Raw genomic sequence first — 16,910 nt, forward strand, 5'->3', positions numbered from 1 at the left:
TACACCAAGAAGAATACTTGAAATGGACAGGTTGAAATAAAGCAATTCGCTACATAAATATTCAAGATAAAATCATGATCCCCTTAACGTTTCTCTTCATTGACAGCGTTAAAACCTCCCTCCCGAGCAATCGACCAACTTTATTCCGGCTCAAAATGTTCTGATGATTTACAGGTTGACTGGAATGAGGCTCGAGGACCTCCATCTGCTAAAGCACAGTTAATATCCTGAAGAAGATTTTGCTCTAAAGTGGAAAATACCAAATGTTTCTTTCAATAAGGCCATTTTTGATCAAGGTTCTCAACATGTTGAGAATGAAGTTCCTCAATTCTCAACATATGATTTCTCTCCAGTATAAAGGCACACCAGCCTGCTCCTGGACTTGCGGAGCCTGACCTTGACCTGGGCTGCTTTTCTGTTCAAAGAAAAACAAGAAGGATGCCTCCTTAACACTATCTGCCCTCTACTTCATTCTTTCCAGCCCCTCATCTTTCAGACTGAAGGTACTCTGGTGCGCTGTTGCTGGATGTATGTGTAGAAATAATCAGTCACACACAAACACACACAAATATATATATATTTATTGTACATAAATATAAAAACACACGCTAGTGTTCTCACATGATCTCATTTCATTACATGTATAAAGTCGCAAATGGAAATGGAAGGTCAAGACAAGTGCATTGAATACTTGAATAAAACATTTAAAGCATTCTGCTGCTAGTAGTATACCATTAGTTTTGGGAAGTTTATTTTATTGCACAAATGAATATTTAAATCCACTAAATCCATACATTCTGTAAGCAGAAAATACAGGAAAATGCATTACAGAACATCAAAACCGAGCACTTTCTTCTGAACAGGCAGGAGAGGGCCGGTGTCCTTCAGTACCTGACAAGGTAAACCACTTTCAACACAAAATTCAATGGTTTTGCCACGTAAAGGTGACAATGAAGAGTGACCTAAATTCTTTTACAGGTACTTGGTGCACAGTATTGTCAAAGGAATAACCTTCTGTTGCAGGAACAGTGGGATTCCTGGAGTCACACAATAGATTCCTCAAGGTCGTGTTCACTCTGTGAATCTGAGCCAACAGTAGGGTGGGGGTGTCTGGAAACACCTGATGCATAAAAAATACATTAAACAATATATATTTAATATAGGTATAACATTTTAGAATAAACAATACAAATAAAAACTCACTTTTTTCATCTCCCCTTCGTTGAATTTGTCTTGCACTTTCATGTTATTATCTAGGTTGGAACATAACTTCTCTCGCACCTGCTCTAAAGCCTGCAATCCCATCCAAAGAAGATCCCTTTCCCTCTCCAAGTGCTTCAGGTTCTTCACCTGCAAACAAAACTCATTCGCTTACATTTTAAAATGTAAAACAAAGCAAAACAAACAGACAAACAAAAAAAACAAAAAACACACACTTGGGAGTTTTTGCATGATTATCAGCGATAATATTAGTGATTGTTTCCATGGCTGCCTTAAAAAAAAAGAAAAAAATTGCGTTATGTGGAGTAAACTAATTAAAAATAGATCACAGTGTGTGTGTAAAGTAGATGTGAACTTTGGATATTCCCCTCAGAGCTGGACAGGAATGTCGTGACGAACTGTGATAGTTGACATCTGTGAGAATATGAGAATAGCTGGTTTGAAAGAAATACTCATGCAAATTTTACTCTAGTTTTAAAATTAGATTACAAACTTACTATACCATTTAAGCTGCGGTACATACTATACATGAGTGAAATGTATGCTTGTCACCTTTTCTAAACAATGTGAATGCGTTTAGTACATCTAAAAACAGTCATTTACAGTCACTTCAGTTACACTACATTTGAATTACTTTGACTAAAAGTATAATTAAGAAACAAAATACGTAACAAATAACCAAACAAGAAAAAAAAAACTAACCCAGAGGAAGAAACGCAATGCATCCAGACTGGTAGGACTTTTCCTGAGAGGGACCATGACTACAGTGTAAGATGACATTGGAGTTGCTAAGGAAAGCAAATCTTTATATTTCAGGAGACAAGAAGAGAAGCAGGGACAAAGAAAGAGAGAATAGAACAACAGAGGCTGATGTTTTGCTGCCTGAAACCCCACCCTAGTGACAGAGAGACACCGACGTGTACAGCTACTAATAAAGAATGACAGAAACCTTCACAAATGCAAACAGTAAAACTGTATTAAAATCACTTTCCACATTGAACAAATGTAAACTGGCATTTAACAAGAACACAACAGAACAACCTCTTAAATATTCAAATGTCAATACAAAAACAAAGTAAAAACAGCTCAAACCTGTTAAATGAGAATGAGGAGATCTTTAGGTAATTAAACTGAACAGTTCCACATTCAAACTTTTAGATGTTTTAAATGATTTTAACAATGAATAATTTATCTTTCATTATCAGCCGTCCACCCATCATTTGTCCCTCTCTCTGTCTGTGGCATTCTCCTCATTGAGTGGGTAAGGTGTGAGGTCCAGGGTGAGCAGACGGCTAAACATGCATTCATCAAACTGTGACAGGAAGCAAAAAGAAAAAAATGGTGCATGACAAATGAGACCATTAAGATGAACCAAAATGACATCTTTAATTTTTTACAATAAACTTGATAAATTTGTAAATATTATAATAAATTATTTCCAATTTTACCTAAATATTTTGTTGGATTCCCTGTTTTTTAAGAACAATATGGAGTTCATACAATACCTTTCAAAAGTTTGGGATAAGTATGTTTTGAGGAATTAAAAAAATGTAGCAAGGGCACATCAAATGTCCCTAAAATACAGACATTTATAATGTTACAAAAGATTTATGTTTCAAATAAATGATGTTCCTTTGGACTTGCAATTTTTCAATGAGACCTGGAAAAAAAAGTATGTGTAATGGCTGCTGAAAATTCAGCTTTGCCACAGGAATGAATAATATTTTCAAATACATAAAGAAAACATGCATATTAAATTGTAATATTTCACAATATTACTGTTTTTGTTGTACTTTTTTTTAATCAAATAAAGCACACTTTCCGAGCATAAGACTTTCCTCAAAAACATTTAAAAAATCGTACCAAACCAAACTTTTGAACTGTAATGTCCATTTTGATTTGTGTTGAAGCCATTTTAGTCATAAACTTACACAAACTGAATGTTAATTATTAGGGCTGTCAATTATTCACGTTGTTTCCACACACATTCACAATAATGAATAGATCTGTCTCCAGCAGTAGATATATACAGTCAGCAAGCGGATGGTTTAGGTTTTACATTTTATTTTTCAAGATTCAAGATTTATATTCGTCACATACACAATTATATAGACCACATATAACCAGCCGTGAAATGTGAGTATCTCCATGTGGTCCTGTATGATATTGCAACTTGCAAAAAAAAGCTTGCAGAAAATCCATATATTTGAGAATCACCCTTTAATCTTTTGGTTTACTTTGCTGGATATAGCAAATGACGACAAAATAATCATTTGAAACCAGATAAATGGTCTATGCTTAATTTTATGAAGTGTGCAATTATTCCCAATTAAATCACAAATAATTTAATTAATTAGACAATTTTTTTTAATCAATTGACAGCCCTAGTAATTATATAGTTTAATAGTTCAATATTATTTCAAAAACTGGAAAACTGTGTAGAATGAGCAGGTGTGTCCAAATCTTTGACAAATGTGACCCTGGACCACAAATTTTTGGAAACTGAGACCTATAAATCGCCTGAGAGCTGAATAAATGAGCTTTTCATTGATGTATTGTTTGGTAGGACAATATTTGGCTGAGATACAACTATTTGAAAATCTGGAATATGAGGGTGCCAAAAATAATTAAAAAAAATCCAAATATTGAGAAAATCACCTTTAAAGTTGTCCAAATGAAATTCTTAGAAATGCATTTTACTTATCAAAAATGAAAGGTTTAATATAGTTACAGTAGGAAATGTACAAATTATCTTCATGGAACATGATGTTTACTTAATATTCTAATGATTTTTGGCATAAAAGAAAAATGTATCATTTTGGCCCATACAGTGTATTTTTGGCTATTGCTACAAATAAACCCGTGCTACTTAACACTGGCTTTGTGCTCCAGGGTCACAAATATTGTATATACTGACAACAGTAAGATTTGACTGGGAGTGTTAATGTGTCAAAATACAGTACATTTTTATATCTGAATTCGGTTTACTACTATATAGATGAACAACTAGACTCAAAACTTAGATTTCATGGGGTTTCTAAATGGAGTTCAAGTGATGAAATTGATGTGATACAGTAAAAATATGTGGATGTGTATACCATTGAATAGACTCCAAGAAGAGCATCGGCCCGCGAGTAGAACTCCTCCTTCAGGGAGATCACAATGATCTGGCAGCTCTCTCTGGACATCATCCGGAAAAATCCTGTAACCTGCATGGAAACTGATGTCTCTCCATCATGGCAGATAGAGAACATCAGAAAAGCACTTTATTAAAAACTGAGGTTCGTCTTACCTTGCCGATATTCGTGTTGTCCAGGGCAGCATCCACCTCATCCAGCACAAAAAACGGGGCAGGGCGAAAGCTAAAAATGAAACGAAGATGATCTTTACAGTTTTCTCCAACAGTAGATACATGTCTATTTATAGTCAGATATTACTTTACAAGAAATCTGTCAATGGGTTTAAGTGGCTGTTCACCTGTGAATGGCAAAGACCAAAGCGAGAGCGGCGATGGCCTTCTCTCCACCTGACAGGTTGTCCATGGCCATGAAACGTTTCCCAGGAGCCACACAGTTATAGTTGATGCCATCCAGGTAGGGCTCATTTGGATTCTCAGCACTAAGAATAGCCTAAAGGACATGTGCATACAAGCAAAGTGTGATACAACAATAAAATGAATGAACAAGTAACTGAATGAATGAGTAAGAGTCGAGTATGGACCTGAGCGCTGGTGTTCCTGCAGAGTTTCTTGTAGATCTGGTCAATGACGACAGACACGTGTTCAAAGCACTGACTGAAGAGATGGAAGCGTTTGGACTTCACTTGCTCAAACTCCTGACTGCATTTCTTAGTGGTGTGTGTGCTGGTCTCAAATGCTGATTTATAGAGGGTTTATGATTATAAAGGGGTAAAAGTACACAAACATGATTATGTTTTTATGTCAATGATGGATGTTACAACAACAAACTTAAGCTGAAATCAGAGTTATTAAAGTTAACAATTGTTAACACTTAACCAAATTCTTCCTACTTCCTTCCAATGTATTATTATTATGAAACGCTAAATGGGAGTGGAATGCAATTACCATTTAATTGTTGTAATAGTAAACTACTTGAAAAATGAAACCAGTCTGTTCTACACTACAAAAGGTCAAATAAATACAACAATGCAACTGAGAAAATGTTTAGTTTTAGGTCAAATTTTAGATATATGCAAGATGTTGTCAGTAAAGCCGGTTCTGTGATTATTAATAAATCTTCATTACATGCTTTCAAATGGAGCAGCATTTACTACACCAAGCCATAGTTCATGAACAAGCTTCACAAAATGGGGTTCATAATCGCACAATAATGGAATCGAAGATATCGTTCTGTGATAATGACAGATGTTTGCGTAGCTTCTCAGTGAACTATGGCTCGATGTAGTAAATGCTGCTCCATCTGAAAACATGTGAAAATACCACATTTAGCAACATGATTTTACTCTAAACTCACTTCATTACATTAGTTAGTCTCTGTGAGATGTGGCTTCTTAAACAGAATAAGGCATGCAACATATTTCATAGTATTCTGAGCAGTGATAAAGGCTACGATGATTAGCATTGCATTATTATAGACTTTATATTATACTACAGGGCCATTGAATGCTTGAATATGATTGGCTGAAGAACGTTCTGAGGTGTGCAATTATTTTTAGGGTAATGCACAGTGTCATTTTGATTTATCGTGCATTCCTATTAACTTCCCACTCTCTTTCATCTGCATTATTAGGACAGTTGAGCAAAACTGTAGGTCTTCAATTTTAGTTGTAGTAGTCCACACCCTCATATAAAAATATTAATATATTCGTCCCTTACCATCCATGACTTCTCGAAAGCTGTCCTTCACCTCTCTGATCTTCTCTAGAGCTTTCAGGTTGGGAGCTCTGGACATCATGATCATAGACTCCAAAGAGGAAACGCCCTCTTTGAGCTTCTCCAACTCAGCTTCCACTTCACTCTCTTCAGTGAGGGTCTACATACACATAATAAAATCCAAAACAACTCTCCCACAAAAGAATGACTGCTCTGAGTGCCAGTTTTAGTGTCATGTTTTCACCTTAAGGCCACTGTCCAGTGTTGAATAATCAAACACCATCTGCGCCTCTCGTTCATAAATGTCCAGAGTACTGATGCTCTGAGACTCTGAGTCCAGCTGCAATAAAGTTTGAGTACACTTAACAGCAGAATAATAAAATAATAATAGGGAATAATCTGTGCTGCCTTTCTTCAAATAGATTTGACCCTCTGTTTGCACCTGTATGTCACTGATGTCATCTATTGCTCCAGAGATCAGTGTCAACGGGAGGCCGTCTATCTTACAGCCCAGCAGCAGGTTGTGTTTGCTCAGTCGCAGCTGTTCCAGAGCAGCCTCAGTGCAAATAGTTTCTTTCTGAAGCTTCATTAGCACCCTTCGGACAAACACAAGCAATAAAAATAGATTCAGAAAATAAATCAAATCAACAATGGTCGAAGCATTGTTTTGCAGATCAACCATTATCATGCCCACTTGGATTTCTCCTGGAGGCCTTTAAGAGTCTTGTCAAGCTCTGTCTTGGCATCTTTAACAACAGTTGTCTTTTCTGACAGCTGGTTGTTCAGCTCGATGAGATTTGATTGTGTCTCCTCCACAGCTATCAAAAGTCTGTCTTCCACCTGGTGGAGATGTGGGAAACAGACATTATTCCTTCAAATACTAAAAAGTACAACAGCAAAAACCAAATATGCCAGAACCATTTTATATATCCAGTCCAACATAACACAATTCCCATAATTTCCTGTTGTTTCTCTGAAAATAGTGAAATAAATGAGCTTGCCTCTTTCAAGCTGATAACAACGTTCTCCTCTTTTCTTATGGTCTCTTCTATCTTCTTCATCTGTTTGACAAGTTTCTCCAGCTGAGCCTGTTCATACTCTATCTGGGTACTTAGACGTGTATGCTGGGACTCAAACTGCAGGCTGGACAATCAGGAGATTTAATAAGTAAGAATTAGTTTACATTACCATTTCATGCTATATTGTATAAACGCACACATGGCCACAGCTGTAATATGGCCAGGCTCCATTTATGCAGGTCTTACCGCTTCTTCTCGAGCTCCTGCTGCATTCGGAGATAATCCTGCTCATACTCACGGATATTAACCACACCAATCTCTGTGCAAAAGTCCGCAAACACAACATCCTCCAACTAAGAAGAAAGAAATCAACAGAACCATGTATGAAGGAAAGAATCACTTAAGATCGACAAATTTTATACATCTGTGCCACCTTGCTATCATTACTGGCATGAATCACTGAAAAGCCTATACTGGTCATTCACTGAAAGATTTTTCCAGCGCTCGAAAACTATTATAAAACTGATATTTCCAGGTTTCCGTGAACACAGAACAACACTGCAAGAGATGATGTTACACTTAAATGAAATGACCTGATTAATTTTGTTTCTGACGGCCTTCATCTCATTATCCTTTAGTTCTACACTCTCAGTCTGTATCTCAATCTGGGCCTCGAGGTTGGAGAGCTCACTTCTGAGTTTGGAAATCTCCTGTAGTTCACACACACACACACACACACACACACACACACAGCTTACACAAGCGTATCAGAGCGGTTTAAAAGTCATGAAATTAAGTATAGAGTGTGTGACTTGCAGCCTGGCAAGCTGGGATGCTCTTCTTGCTGATGGAGTCCAGTTCTGAGTTGGAGTATTTGAGGCGAGTCTGGTTTCCCTGAGACTGAGCCCTGATCTGTTTTAGATCCACTTCCTTACGCTTCAGCTTCATCAGGGCCTGACAAATCAACAACATTAGCATACATTATGTCACAATAAACCAAAAGTTATAAATCTATTCCATACTAATGAGAATTTTTATTCAAGGTACCCCCGCACACAATGAAATCTCACTGGTCCAAAATATTGCTCCATACAGCTGCATATTAAACATTGTTCGTTAATGCAATGAGAAATATTTTTCCCTGAATATCTGCTGTCACACATTTCTATTAGTAAGCTAAGACACTTACACGCAACTCAGATGACAGTTGATCCTTCTCTTCCTTCAGCTTGTTCATATCCTTCTCCTCCCAGCGTCGAGCTTTACTGCGCAGGTCCAAGGAGCCTCCTGAAATCACTCCAGACTTGCGAAACAAGGTGCCATCAAGAGCCACCGTCTAAAGAAATTTTACACATGTAACATGCCATAGATGTTTAGGATCAATGACAGTCAATACGATTGGCCTAAAATGTTGGTGATCTGGTCGCACGCACTCACCTGAAGGCGCTCAGGGCCGTCAAAGGCAATGCGACGGGCATCTTTCAGCGTTTCACACACCAACGAGTTCCCACACACATATTGGATCACTCTCTTAAGCAGAGGGGCACTTTGAGCACACTGAACTACATCCACCACCAACTTGGCTCCCTGCACTTCCCTCAGACGCTCATTTAGAGGCCGCACCTGATGCGCATATTGGGAAAGAACCCTCTTTACTAATGGAATCATATAAAAAGATGTTTAAATTTTTTATTAAAATGCTAATAAAAATAAAAGCATAATTACTCATTTTGAAGGGCTTTCACTGATCACTTACATCTATATAGTCAATAGGAAGGAATGTCTCTGGTTCGGCTCTTTCTTCTTTTAGAAATCGGATGCAGTCATGAGCCACTTTGGCAGATGTGACAACAATAGCGTTCATATTCTTGCCAAACACCTTGGTGACAGCGACCTGGTATTTCTTGTGGATGGGCTGGCACAAATCCACTAGTCGGCCATACTGAAAACAGTCAAGAAACCAGCAGCAGATATTTTTTGATCCAATGCCAAAAGATGCATAAAACTACAATATCTGAAGCTGAGGTGCACTAGTGTTTAAAGACTTAGGTCAGCAAGATGAGTTTTGTTTACATATTTAAATTTAATGTTAAATATTTTTCATAGGTTAATACTCAGGGTCTGCACTCAGTTTGTGATATTCCTGTTGATATACAGTATTTTAGAGTAAACAGTAGAGAGGCAACAATACAGTTAGCCCACAGTTCAATAAACACCACAGTTTTTTTAACTACAGGTTTCTTTTACACTTTAATTTAAAATTTAAAGTTCTAACTTAATTTAACTTCCCTGAGCATGTTTAGGCCCTCAAAAATACAAATAATTTTGGAGAACAATCTGAGCAATTCCAATAGGGTTCTTGCACCACCGGTGCTCGGGCCATAATAAATTTAATCTTAATTGAAAAATAACCATTATTTTATAGTACAACTGTAAAATTTCACTACTTATAATTTAGTTTTAATTTCTTTGCTCATAGATGTTAAAATATGAAACATGTCCATAATTCAAAACACACTCACTCCAGTGAATCGCGGGGTTAAGCGCAGAGAATGCATTCATGCTCCTTTGTGTGTAGGGCAGAGCAGAGCACAACCCAACACTTTTTTTCAGCAAAGCAAAAGAACCAAAGCAAAACTATCTAAATCTTGAAAACTTTAAAATTTGTGAAATAGGTTAAAATAATAAACAGATGGGTCTCATTTTAAACAAACACTAAAAACCGAGATGACAAATTTCTTCCAGTCAGAAATTTACTTTTGCTATGGTTTAAGAAATGTTCAGCCCTACCTTGTAACGATATTTGGACTTTGGCTTGTTTTTTCCTTTATACAGTGATGGTATGGCAAGGAAAGAATACTACATTTTGTAAATTTTGTTATTTGGAAATGTTTAAATCTTGTAGTAATACAATTAACCCAGCGTTTGTGCCCTGCTCATCCTGGTCATGTGAAATGCTTTTTACACACTGTTTCCCGAGTGAAAACAGTGCCACATTCAAACAGACTCTCATGCAAATCTCATGCAGAATCTCGGGCAGCCCCAAGTTATTTGTGCACTGCTGCTGCCTCATGTACTAAGGGCGCTCTATGCTGCTCAGTGCTCCTGTAGCCTACACTGAAGACATAGATCGCCCTCTCACGGCTGGAGACGGTAATGTTTTCTCTTGGTTCTTGATTGTAAATAAATGTGACTTATAGTCCAGTGCGACTTATATATGTTTTTTTCCTCATGACGTATTTTTGGACTGATGCGACTTATACTCAGGTGCAACTTATAGTCCGAAATAAAAACAGTACTTGCCAGATATGTATTACTATTGTTCAGCAGAATGTACATAGCCTACTACTGCTACAAAGAAACAAACATTATTTTTAAGGAATAATCACAAAACATTTCTTCCATGTAGTGTTGGGCGATATGGTTATTTTTCAAATCGTCATATCGTCAGCCCGTGAGATCGAGGATACTCAATATTATCGTGCCTGGGTGGAGCAAGAGAGAGACTCTTTGTTCCTGTCATAGCATAACTGTTTGGTGTTTTAAACCGCGCAGGTGCACGAGAGAGCGCCTATGGAATCACCAATAATCGAAAAAATATACTTTCAAACATCCTGATAAACTAACTTTAAATATAAAAATACTGTATTTAAAACAACTAGTTCATATATAGTCGGACGCAACTGTCATATCACGAGTCCTGTGACAATAAGTCCTGCTGGAAGTTATCAGTCTAAATGTTCTGTAAAGTCCGTAAACGGTGAAAATCAATAGTAGATTTCATTTAAAGTCCAGCAGTTTAACACTAATATTGGGCATAAATGAACACATTAAATATAAAGTATTTAAAACACGTAAGTTCATTTGTTCGGAGTAAGTTGAATTGAACTGATGCATCAGTCATACAGCGCTCTGGACCGCACGCTTTATGACGAGACAGACGCACCGCCACAAAAACAAGAGATGCATTCTAACATAACTGTGGCATTAAACTCAGTTAATGAGGGCTCGTTTAAAATATTGCACATATATAGGCCGTTCAGATAACTTGTTAAAGTGCAATGAAATACCTTTTGTCTGCAGACGATGTACGTCTGTTTGTGGATGAAGACTTTGTAACGGCCAAAACTATGTATTTTGGATGCATCACATTATAGTGCGGTGTGCATGAAAATAATAAGGCGGCAGAGCGAACTTTCATCCATAGTGATTCTCACATAGTCCTTCTACATCTTCTACGTGAGAACCACTATGGATGAGAAGTTCGCTCTGCCGCCTTGTTATTATTTTGTCTTTAATTAATTTGTAACGCCAAGAAAGAGTTAATCTCTCATGTTTGAGAAGAGCGCGATGCTGTGTAGCAGCCATTAAATGTCAGGGACACCTGAGTTATCCGAGTCAAAGTGGACCACTTCAACGTCTACAGGCTCTAATCCTCCTGCGCTCGCACGTGCGTGTGTGTGTGAAATGCGGTGATGAAGTGAAATAGCTGGGGCAGTTTGATAGCCGAATTATAATAAGCAGCCTAATAAAAATAATAGTTATTATTATTATAATCTAATACATTAATAGGAGAATGAGCCTAATATCGTTTTTATTATCGACAGAGAAATCTGCTTATGTCGATATCTCTGAATATCGTCGATACACCATACAATCGTCAATCGCCACAACCCTACTTCCATGTTTTAACTTTTATAGTAAATTACCAAAAAATTATGTTTGCTTAATTTTCAGTAATTAAAAGAAATTAAAATTAATGTTTTATGCCTTCATTTGATACCTAGAATATTTTTAAAACACAACATTTGAAAATGTATATGTTTCCTGATTTTAATTAATTAGACATGCTTTTTTATTTATAAAATTTAATTTAACCATAAAAAAAAAAAAAAAAAAAAAAAAAGTTGAGAAAACTTAAAATGGAAAAAATTCAAATGTAAAAAACGGAACTTGGTTAAAAAATAAAATGGAATTTGGGAAAAAAAATTATGGATTTCATAGGGCCCTATATGTAGCCACTATGCAAAATTCATACATGTTGGCAGGTCTAGAAATGGAAATTGTGTCACATTATAAATGTCACATAACAGATTTAATCTGCTCAATTGAATTAGGGGTCTGTGTAAGTTGATTGTTCAAGTACCACTGTATCAGGATAAAGTCTCCTGAGGCTTTCCAGGACCTCATCGCGTCTCTGCTGTCGTCGGTTCTCTTGGCTGTCTAGACGAGCGTTTTGCAGCTTGGTCAGCACCTGGGCAAGCTCCTCATTCACCTCCTCCATTCTCACCCGGCCCCTCGCCAGCTCCTCTGTCAACTGCTCCTCCTGCTGCTGCTGCTCCTCAAGACCTTTCCTTCAAAAAATACAAAACATAATGTGACTACTGAATCATGAAAATAAAGAAAAGAAAATGAAAAATAAAAAAAATTTAGTTATTGCGATATTGTCAATAAAAAAAATAAAACAGTTGTTACAAGCTCATACATATGATGCTCATACAAGCTCATAAAATGTCACAACTTTTTGTTTTGACTCTTATTCATGCAGAGGTACATGAGGTAGTCAAACCTAGTAGTGTTGACAAAGTCCTCCAGCTTCTCTGCCCTTCTGCTGAAATCTTCCAAACGAGTCTGAGAGTGTTTAATATTTGCCTGCAAACAATCATTTATATCCTAAAATTAATTATCCACAGCTAAGCCCATTGTCTTTTTGTGTGTGTGTGTGTGTGTGTGTGTGTGCCATTTTTGTGTGTAGTCTATGTTTTACATATCTTCATGATGTGGCATAAAGACTGAAGCCTACCTGTATCTCACTTTTCCTCCTCAGGTCAAACTGAAGCTTCTCGCAGTCGGCTTTTACCTCCCAGTGCAGCTTCTCTGCACTTTGGTTAAGAACGGCTCCCTTCTTCCTGGCCAGCTCTTTGAGTTCCTTGTACCGCTCCATCTGCATCAAGAGTGTAACATGTATATAAAATATCTAAATGTTTGAGTCAACCTATTCAAAAATCGGCCTTAATTATGACCCTAAAATTTCAAATGAAAACAGTTTCTGCTATTAAAACATTTCTCATCTGCTGATTCAATCAATGCTATGTCAGTGAGAAAATAAACAAAAAACATTCATGTTACTTTTTACCATTCAATACAACCTCAACATATAAAATTCAGCCCCACGCCACTCTTTCAGTGATTATTATTTTCCAGTGCAATTATGTTGTTTTCTTAGAGATCCTGTTCACAAAACATAAATTTTAACTAGGGATGCACCGACAAATTTTTTTTTGGTCGATACAGATATTGGTCAATTGCATAAAGCAGAGGTTTAAAAAAAAAAAAAAAAAAAAAAAAAAAAAAAAAATTATCCGTTCCTGCGTGCGTTCCTTTGTATTATTACGTTCCAAAACGTGTTTTAAGTTTTTTTACTTTTTCTTTGCCTATGATATTAACAATAATATTTTATTAGTATTATTAATTAAAATAATTAAGTTATTATTATCATCATTCAGATATGTAGTAAATAATGTACCTCTCATTCTGCACAAATCCAAATGTTTCCATATTCGCGAAGTATCTGGATGCTAAAGTATTGTTTATCATGTGAACTATAGGCTTTGTTCCTCACTCACATGATCAACGTAAAACATCCTTCTGCACATATAGGCACTGGTCACGCTGAATGACAGAGACTGTACTATGGACTATATATAAATTGAGCAGTGTAACTGTGCATCTTTAACTGTATTTTATTTTTATAATAAACAGGCTGTAATGTTAAGTTAGCAAAATATGTTATATGTGCGTGTGAGTCGCTGATGTGATTAAAAACTATATTGTTTTGTAAAATAAAGAAAACAGCTTTCTGCCATCTAGATTTCCTTTCAGTGAACTTCAGAGCGCGTTACAATACCCTGAAACTCATCACAATGTTTTTTCCTTTCGATTTGTTAATCTGTAAATGATTTAAGTGAAATATTTTGTGTATAGGCCTATATATTCCTTTTTATGTAGCATATAGTTTTAATCCGTTTTCTCTGTTCACAGAAACACTGCAGGGGCGTGATGTTACCTTGTGTGAATCTGTGTTTTACACTGGATTCATACACACACAAAAAAACCTGCATATAACCTGCCATTCATTTTCATTTAAATGTAGTCCTAATACTTGGCGGTTTGTGACATATCCTTAGATAAACTAACGCTGGGCACAGCCATTGCAACTTACCTATGATGAATTTACAGCCGAGTGCTTTGGATGCATCATCAGCATCACATTTGCATTCCGTGCTGACAAACTTAATTCTGTACAGATTTTATTTTGGTTATAATTATTTTGCCCAGAGAAAAACGTTGGATTACGCAACAGACATGCAACTCATTGTCTCCATGCAGTCAATTAATAAACCATCAGTATTGGCCCTTTTCATGCTCTTTCCAATATGCCAATGGCTATAAAATAATAAAAAATTGGCATATAATTATTGGCAGCAGATACATCGGTGCATCCCTAATTTTAACCTGGCTCTCCTCTAGCTGCACTCCATCTCCTCGTTGAGCCGCCTCTTCCTCCATCAGTCTCTCGGAGGTCTTCCAGGTCATCTCCAGCTCAGCCAGCTCGCTCCTTAACTCCTGCAGCTCCTGCTCCTTTTTGGCTTTCTGACTTTGGTTCTTCTGAAGCGATATGCAGGCCTCTTCCACTTTTTGCTCGTGATGGGAGGTGTTCACTTTAGCTTTGATGTACTGAGGCCTCTGCTGATTGAGAATCTGCTCCTGAGATCTGGGAGAAACATTATACAGTGAGACTAATTATATATACATTTTGGTTCAGTTTGATTGAGATTTATTGGAAAACACAATGAAAAAACGTGTTTTTTGAAAATCTACTTTGTGTGTTAATATACATAATTTTTTTTTTTAAATAAAAATGTAAATGTATAGGCTACATTTAAAAAAAAAAGATCTAAATTATGTATTATTTAAAAAAAACTTTAAAGACACTACCAGTCAAAATGCATTGCTGGTAACTCAAACCTGATCTCCTTCTCCAACTGCTGAAGTTCTCGATTCACGCGCCCATGTTCTTTCTTCTGAGCCTTCACAGATTGTTCATAGACGTCCAGGCTGTTCTTCTGCTGTGCTGCAGCATCCTGCACGACCCGCAGTGATTCTGACTGTGCGTCTATCTTTTTCTCATTGTGGAAAAGCTGAAAGAGGTTAAGCTGGAGTTTGTTTTCTCTGAGTTCATCCACCAGCGCCTGATATTTTTCCGCCTAACAAGATCGAAACAAATACATCGTCAAGAGGATGTAAACATATTGACATCTGACAGGCCTTTAGTTTAGTACCTCAGTTTTATCTTTGAAGACTTGTTTCTTCTCAGCTGTAGCTGCTTTCTTCCTGTTAAAGTGGAACTGGGTGTCCTCTTTGGCTTTCTGCAGGGCCACCAGCTTGGCATCATACTCAGCGCTCAGCTCTCCAGAGCTGCTGATTCGTTCAAACATCTTTGTTCGTTCTTTAGAATTCATCATGGCAATTGACTCAACAGCACCCTGGTGATCAGTGTAAGAATAAATATTAACATTATAAATTACCATAAACACCAATAAATAAATGCTACAGCATTTCTTGACCACTGAAGCACCTGATACACCAGACAATTCTTTGCTTTCACCACGATGCCAATCTTCTCCAGCTCTCCAGTGTACTTTGCCAAAGTGACCTGTCTACCATTCACACGATACTCAGAAGATTCCCCTATTAAAAAACAAGAAAATCATAACCACAAAAACAATTAAATATGATTCATCATATGTTTTAGCTTGAGCTCAATCACACTCACCTGAAATGCGCCTGGTGAAGATAATTTCTTCATCATTGTCTCCACAGTATATCATGCTCACGCTGGCGAAGGTGGACGAGGGTTTGCCGATGTGGGCACCATGGATGAGATCTCTTGTGTGTCTGACACGAAGATTTACTGCTCTCTCTCCCATCACAAATCCAAGAGCATCCATGACATTAGATTTGCCTTGAAATAACAAGAATCAATAATTTGAATCAATACTGAGGATGCCTCCTAAAGATTTTTGCTGCTATTACACTTAATAAACAGTAGTGGTAACGTGGTACACTGATGGTATGAGAAGATAATAAGGTATCTATATGGTTTTCTTGATTTATTTTACTTGCCCAGTATAAAATACAAAACTATATATATATATATATATATATATATATATATATATATATATATGCTGCATCTTATATTCCTTATATTCCTTATAAACGGCTTTAGTGCGCAACACGACGTTTTGGCGCCATTAATATTTTTAAAAAATTATTTCATTGCAATCTTTCCCACTCAAGAACATTTTTCTTCAAATGCGTAAATTTATGTAGCACGTTAACCATCTACATAATGTAGGTTATTAGCACATTTACTAATAAGTTGATTAATTCTGTGCTAACGATATACAGTAGTGAACGGTTTTATAAGATTAGCCACGCAAATTAGCTTAATTACCAACTTACCTGATCCATTAGTGCCAATTATGCAATTAAACCTTTTAAAAGGGCCGATAGTTTGTTTTCCTCGCCAGGACTTAAAATTTTCGACGTCTAATTGTTTTAAGAAACCCATGTTTCATTTGTGGATGAGCCAGATAACGGCTTTACTCAATGAAAGCTGCTGACAGGAGAAAAGGTCACGGCGGGAAAACTGCGTCATACTCTATACAGTCTAATCTATGGTCATACTGCTGAATCTGCTGATTCGAAAATCGCCTCAAAGAAAAAAAATTTTTTAGAAGAACTTAATTCTT

The 16,910-nt window shown here is 36.8% G+C and overlaps 1 protein-coding gene across 1 annotated transcript; it reads right to left on the reverse strand.

Annotated features, from left to right (window-relative positions):
• Nucleotides 1-1,504: 1,504 nt before the first annotated feature.
• smc1b (structural maintenance of chromosomes 1B) lies at nt 1,505-16,820 on the reverse strand. The gene is made up of 25 exons (XM_052597142.1): nt 16,621-16,820; nt 15,929-16,117; nt 15,731-15,843; nt 15,435-15,638; nt 15,121-15,359; nt 14,608-14,866; nt 12,896-13,036; nt 12,662-12,744; nt 12,239-12,446; nt 8,849-9,034; nt 8,530-8,715; nt 8,282-8,428; nt 7,909-8,046; nt 7,686-7,802; nt 7,339-7,445; nt 7,075-7,216; nt 6,768-6,913; nt 6,516-6,669; nt 6,318-6,413; nt 6,077-6,233; nt 4,942-5,096; nt 4,699-4,850; nt 4,514-4,583; nt 4,320-4,430; nt 1,505-2,533 (listed from the first exon to the last, which is right to left on the reverse strand). Exons 1-25 carry the CDS (start codon nt 16,727-16,729, stop codon nt 2,438-2,440), a joined length of 3,705 nt encoding a protein of 1,234 aa, XP_052453102.1. The 5' UTR covers nt 16,730-16,820; the 3' UTR covers nt 1,505-2,437.
• Between the last annotated feature and the right edge of the window lie 90 nt (nt 16,821-16,910).

The sequence above is a fragment of the Carassius gibelio genome, chromosome B25 (assembly GCF_023724105.1).
Source record: "Carassius gibelio isolate Cgi1373 ecotype wild population from Czech Republic chromosome B25, carGib1.2-hapl.c, whole genome shotgun sequence".
Classification (NCBI taxonomy): Eukaryota; Metazoa; Chordata; class Actinopteri; order Cypriniformes; family Cyprinidae; genus Carassius; species Carassius gibelio.

What these genes read in the sequence shown, in the direction of transcription:
- smc1b (XM_052597142.1), bottom strand. Translation starts at nt 16,729, where the DNA reads ATGGGTTTCTTAAAACAATTAGACGTCGAAAATTTTAAGTCCTGGCGA. An exon ending in CTTCACCAGGCGCATTTCAG is followed by an intron (nt 15,844 to 15,928) that starts GTGAGTGTGATT and finishes GTTTTTTAATAG; the next exon opens with GGGAATCTTCTGAGTATCGT. An exon ending in AACTGTCATCTGAGTTGCGT is followed by an intron (nt 8,047 to 8,281) that starts GTAAGTGTCTTA and finishes TTGATTTGTCAG; the next exon opens with GCCCTGATGAAGCTGAAGCG.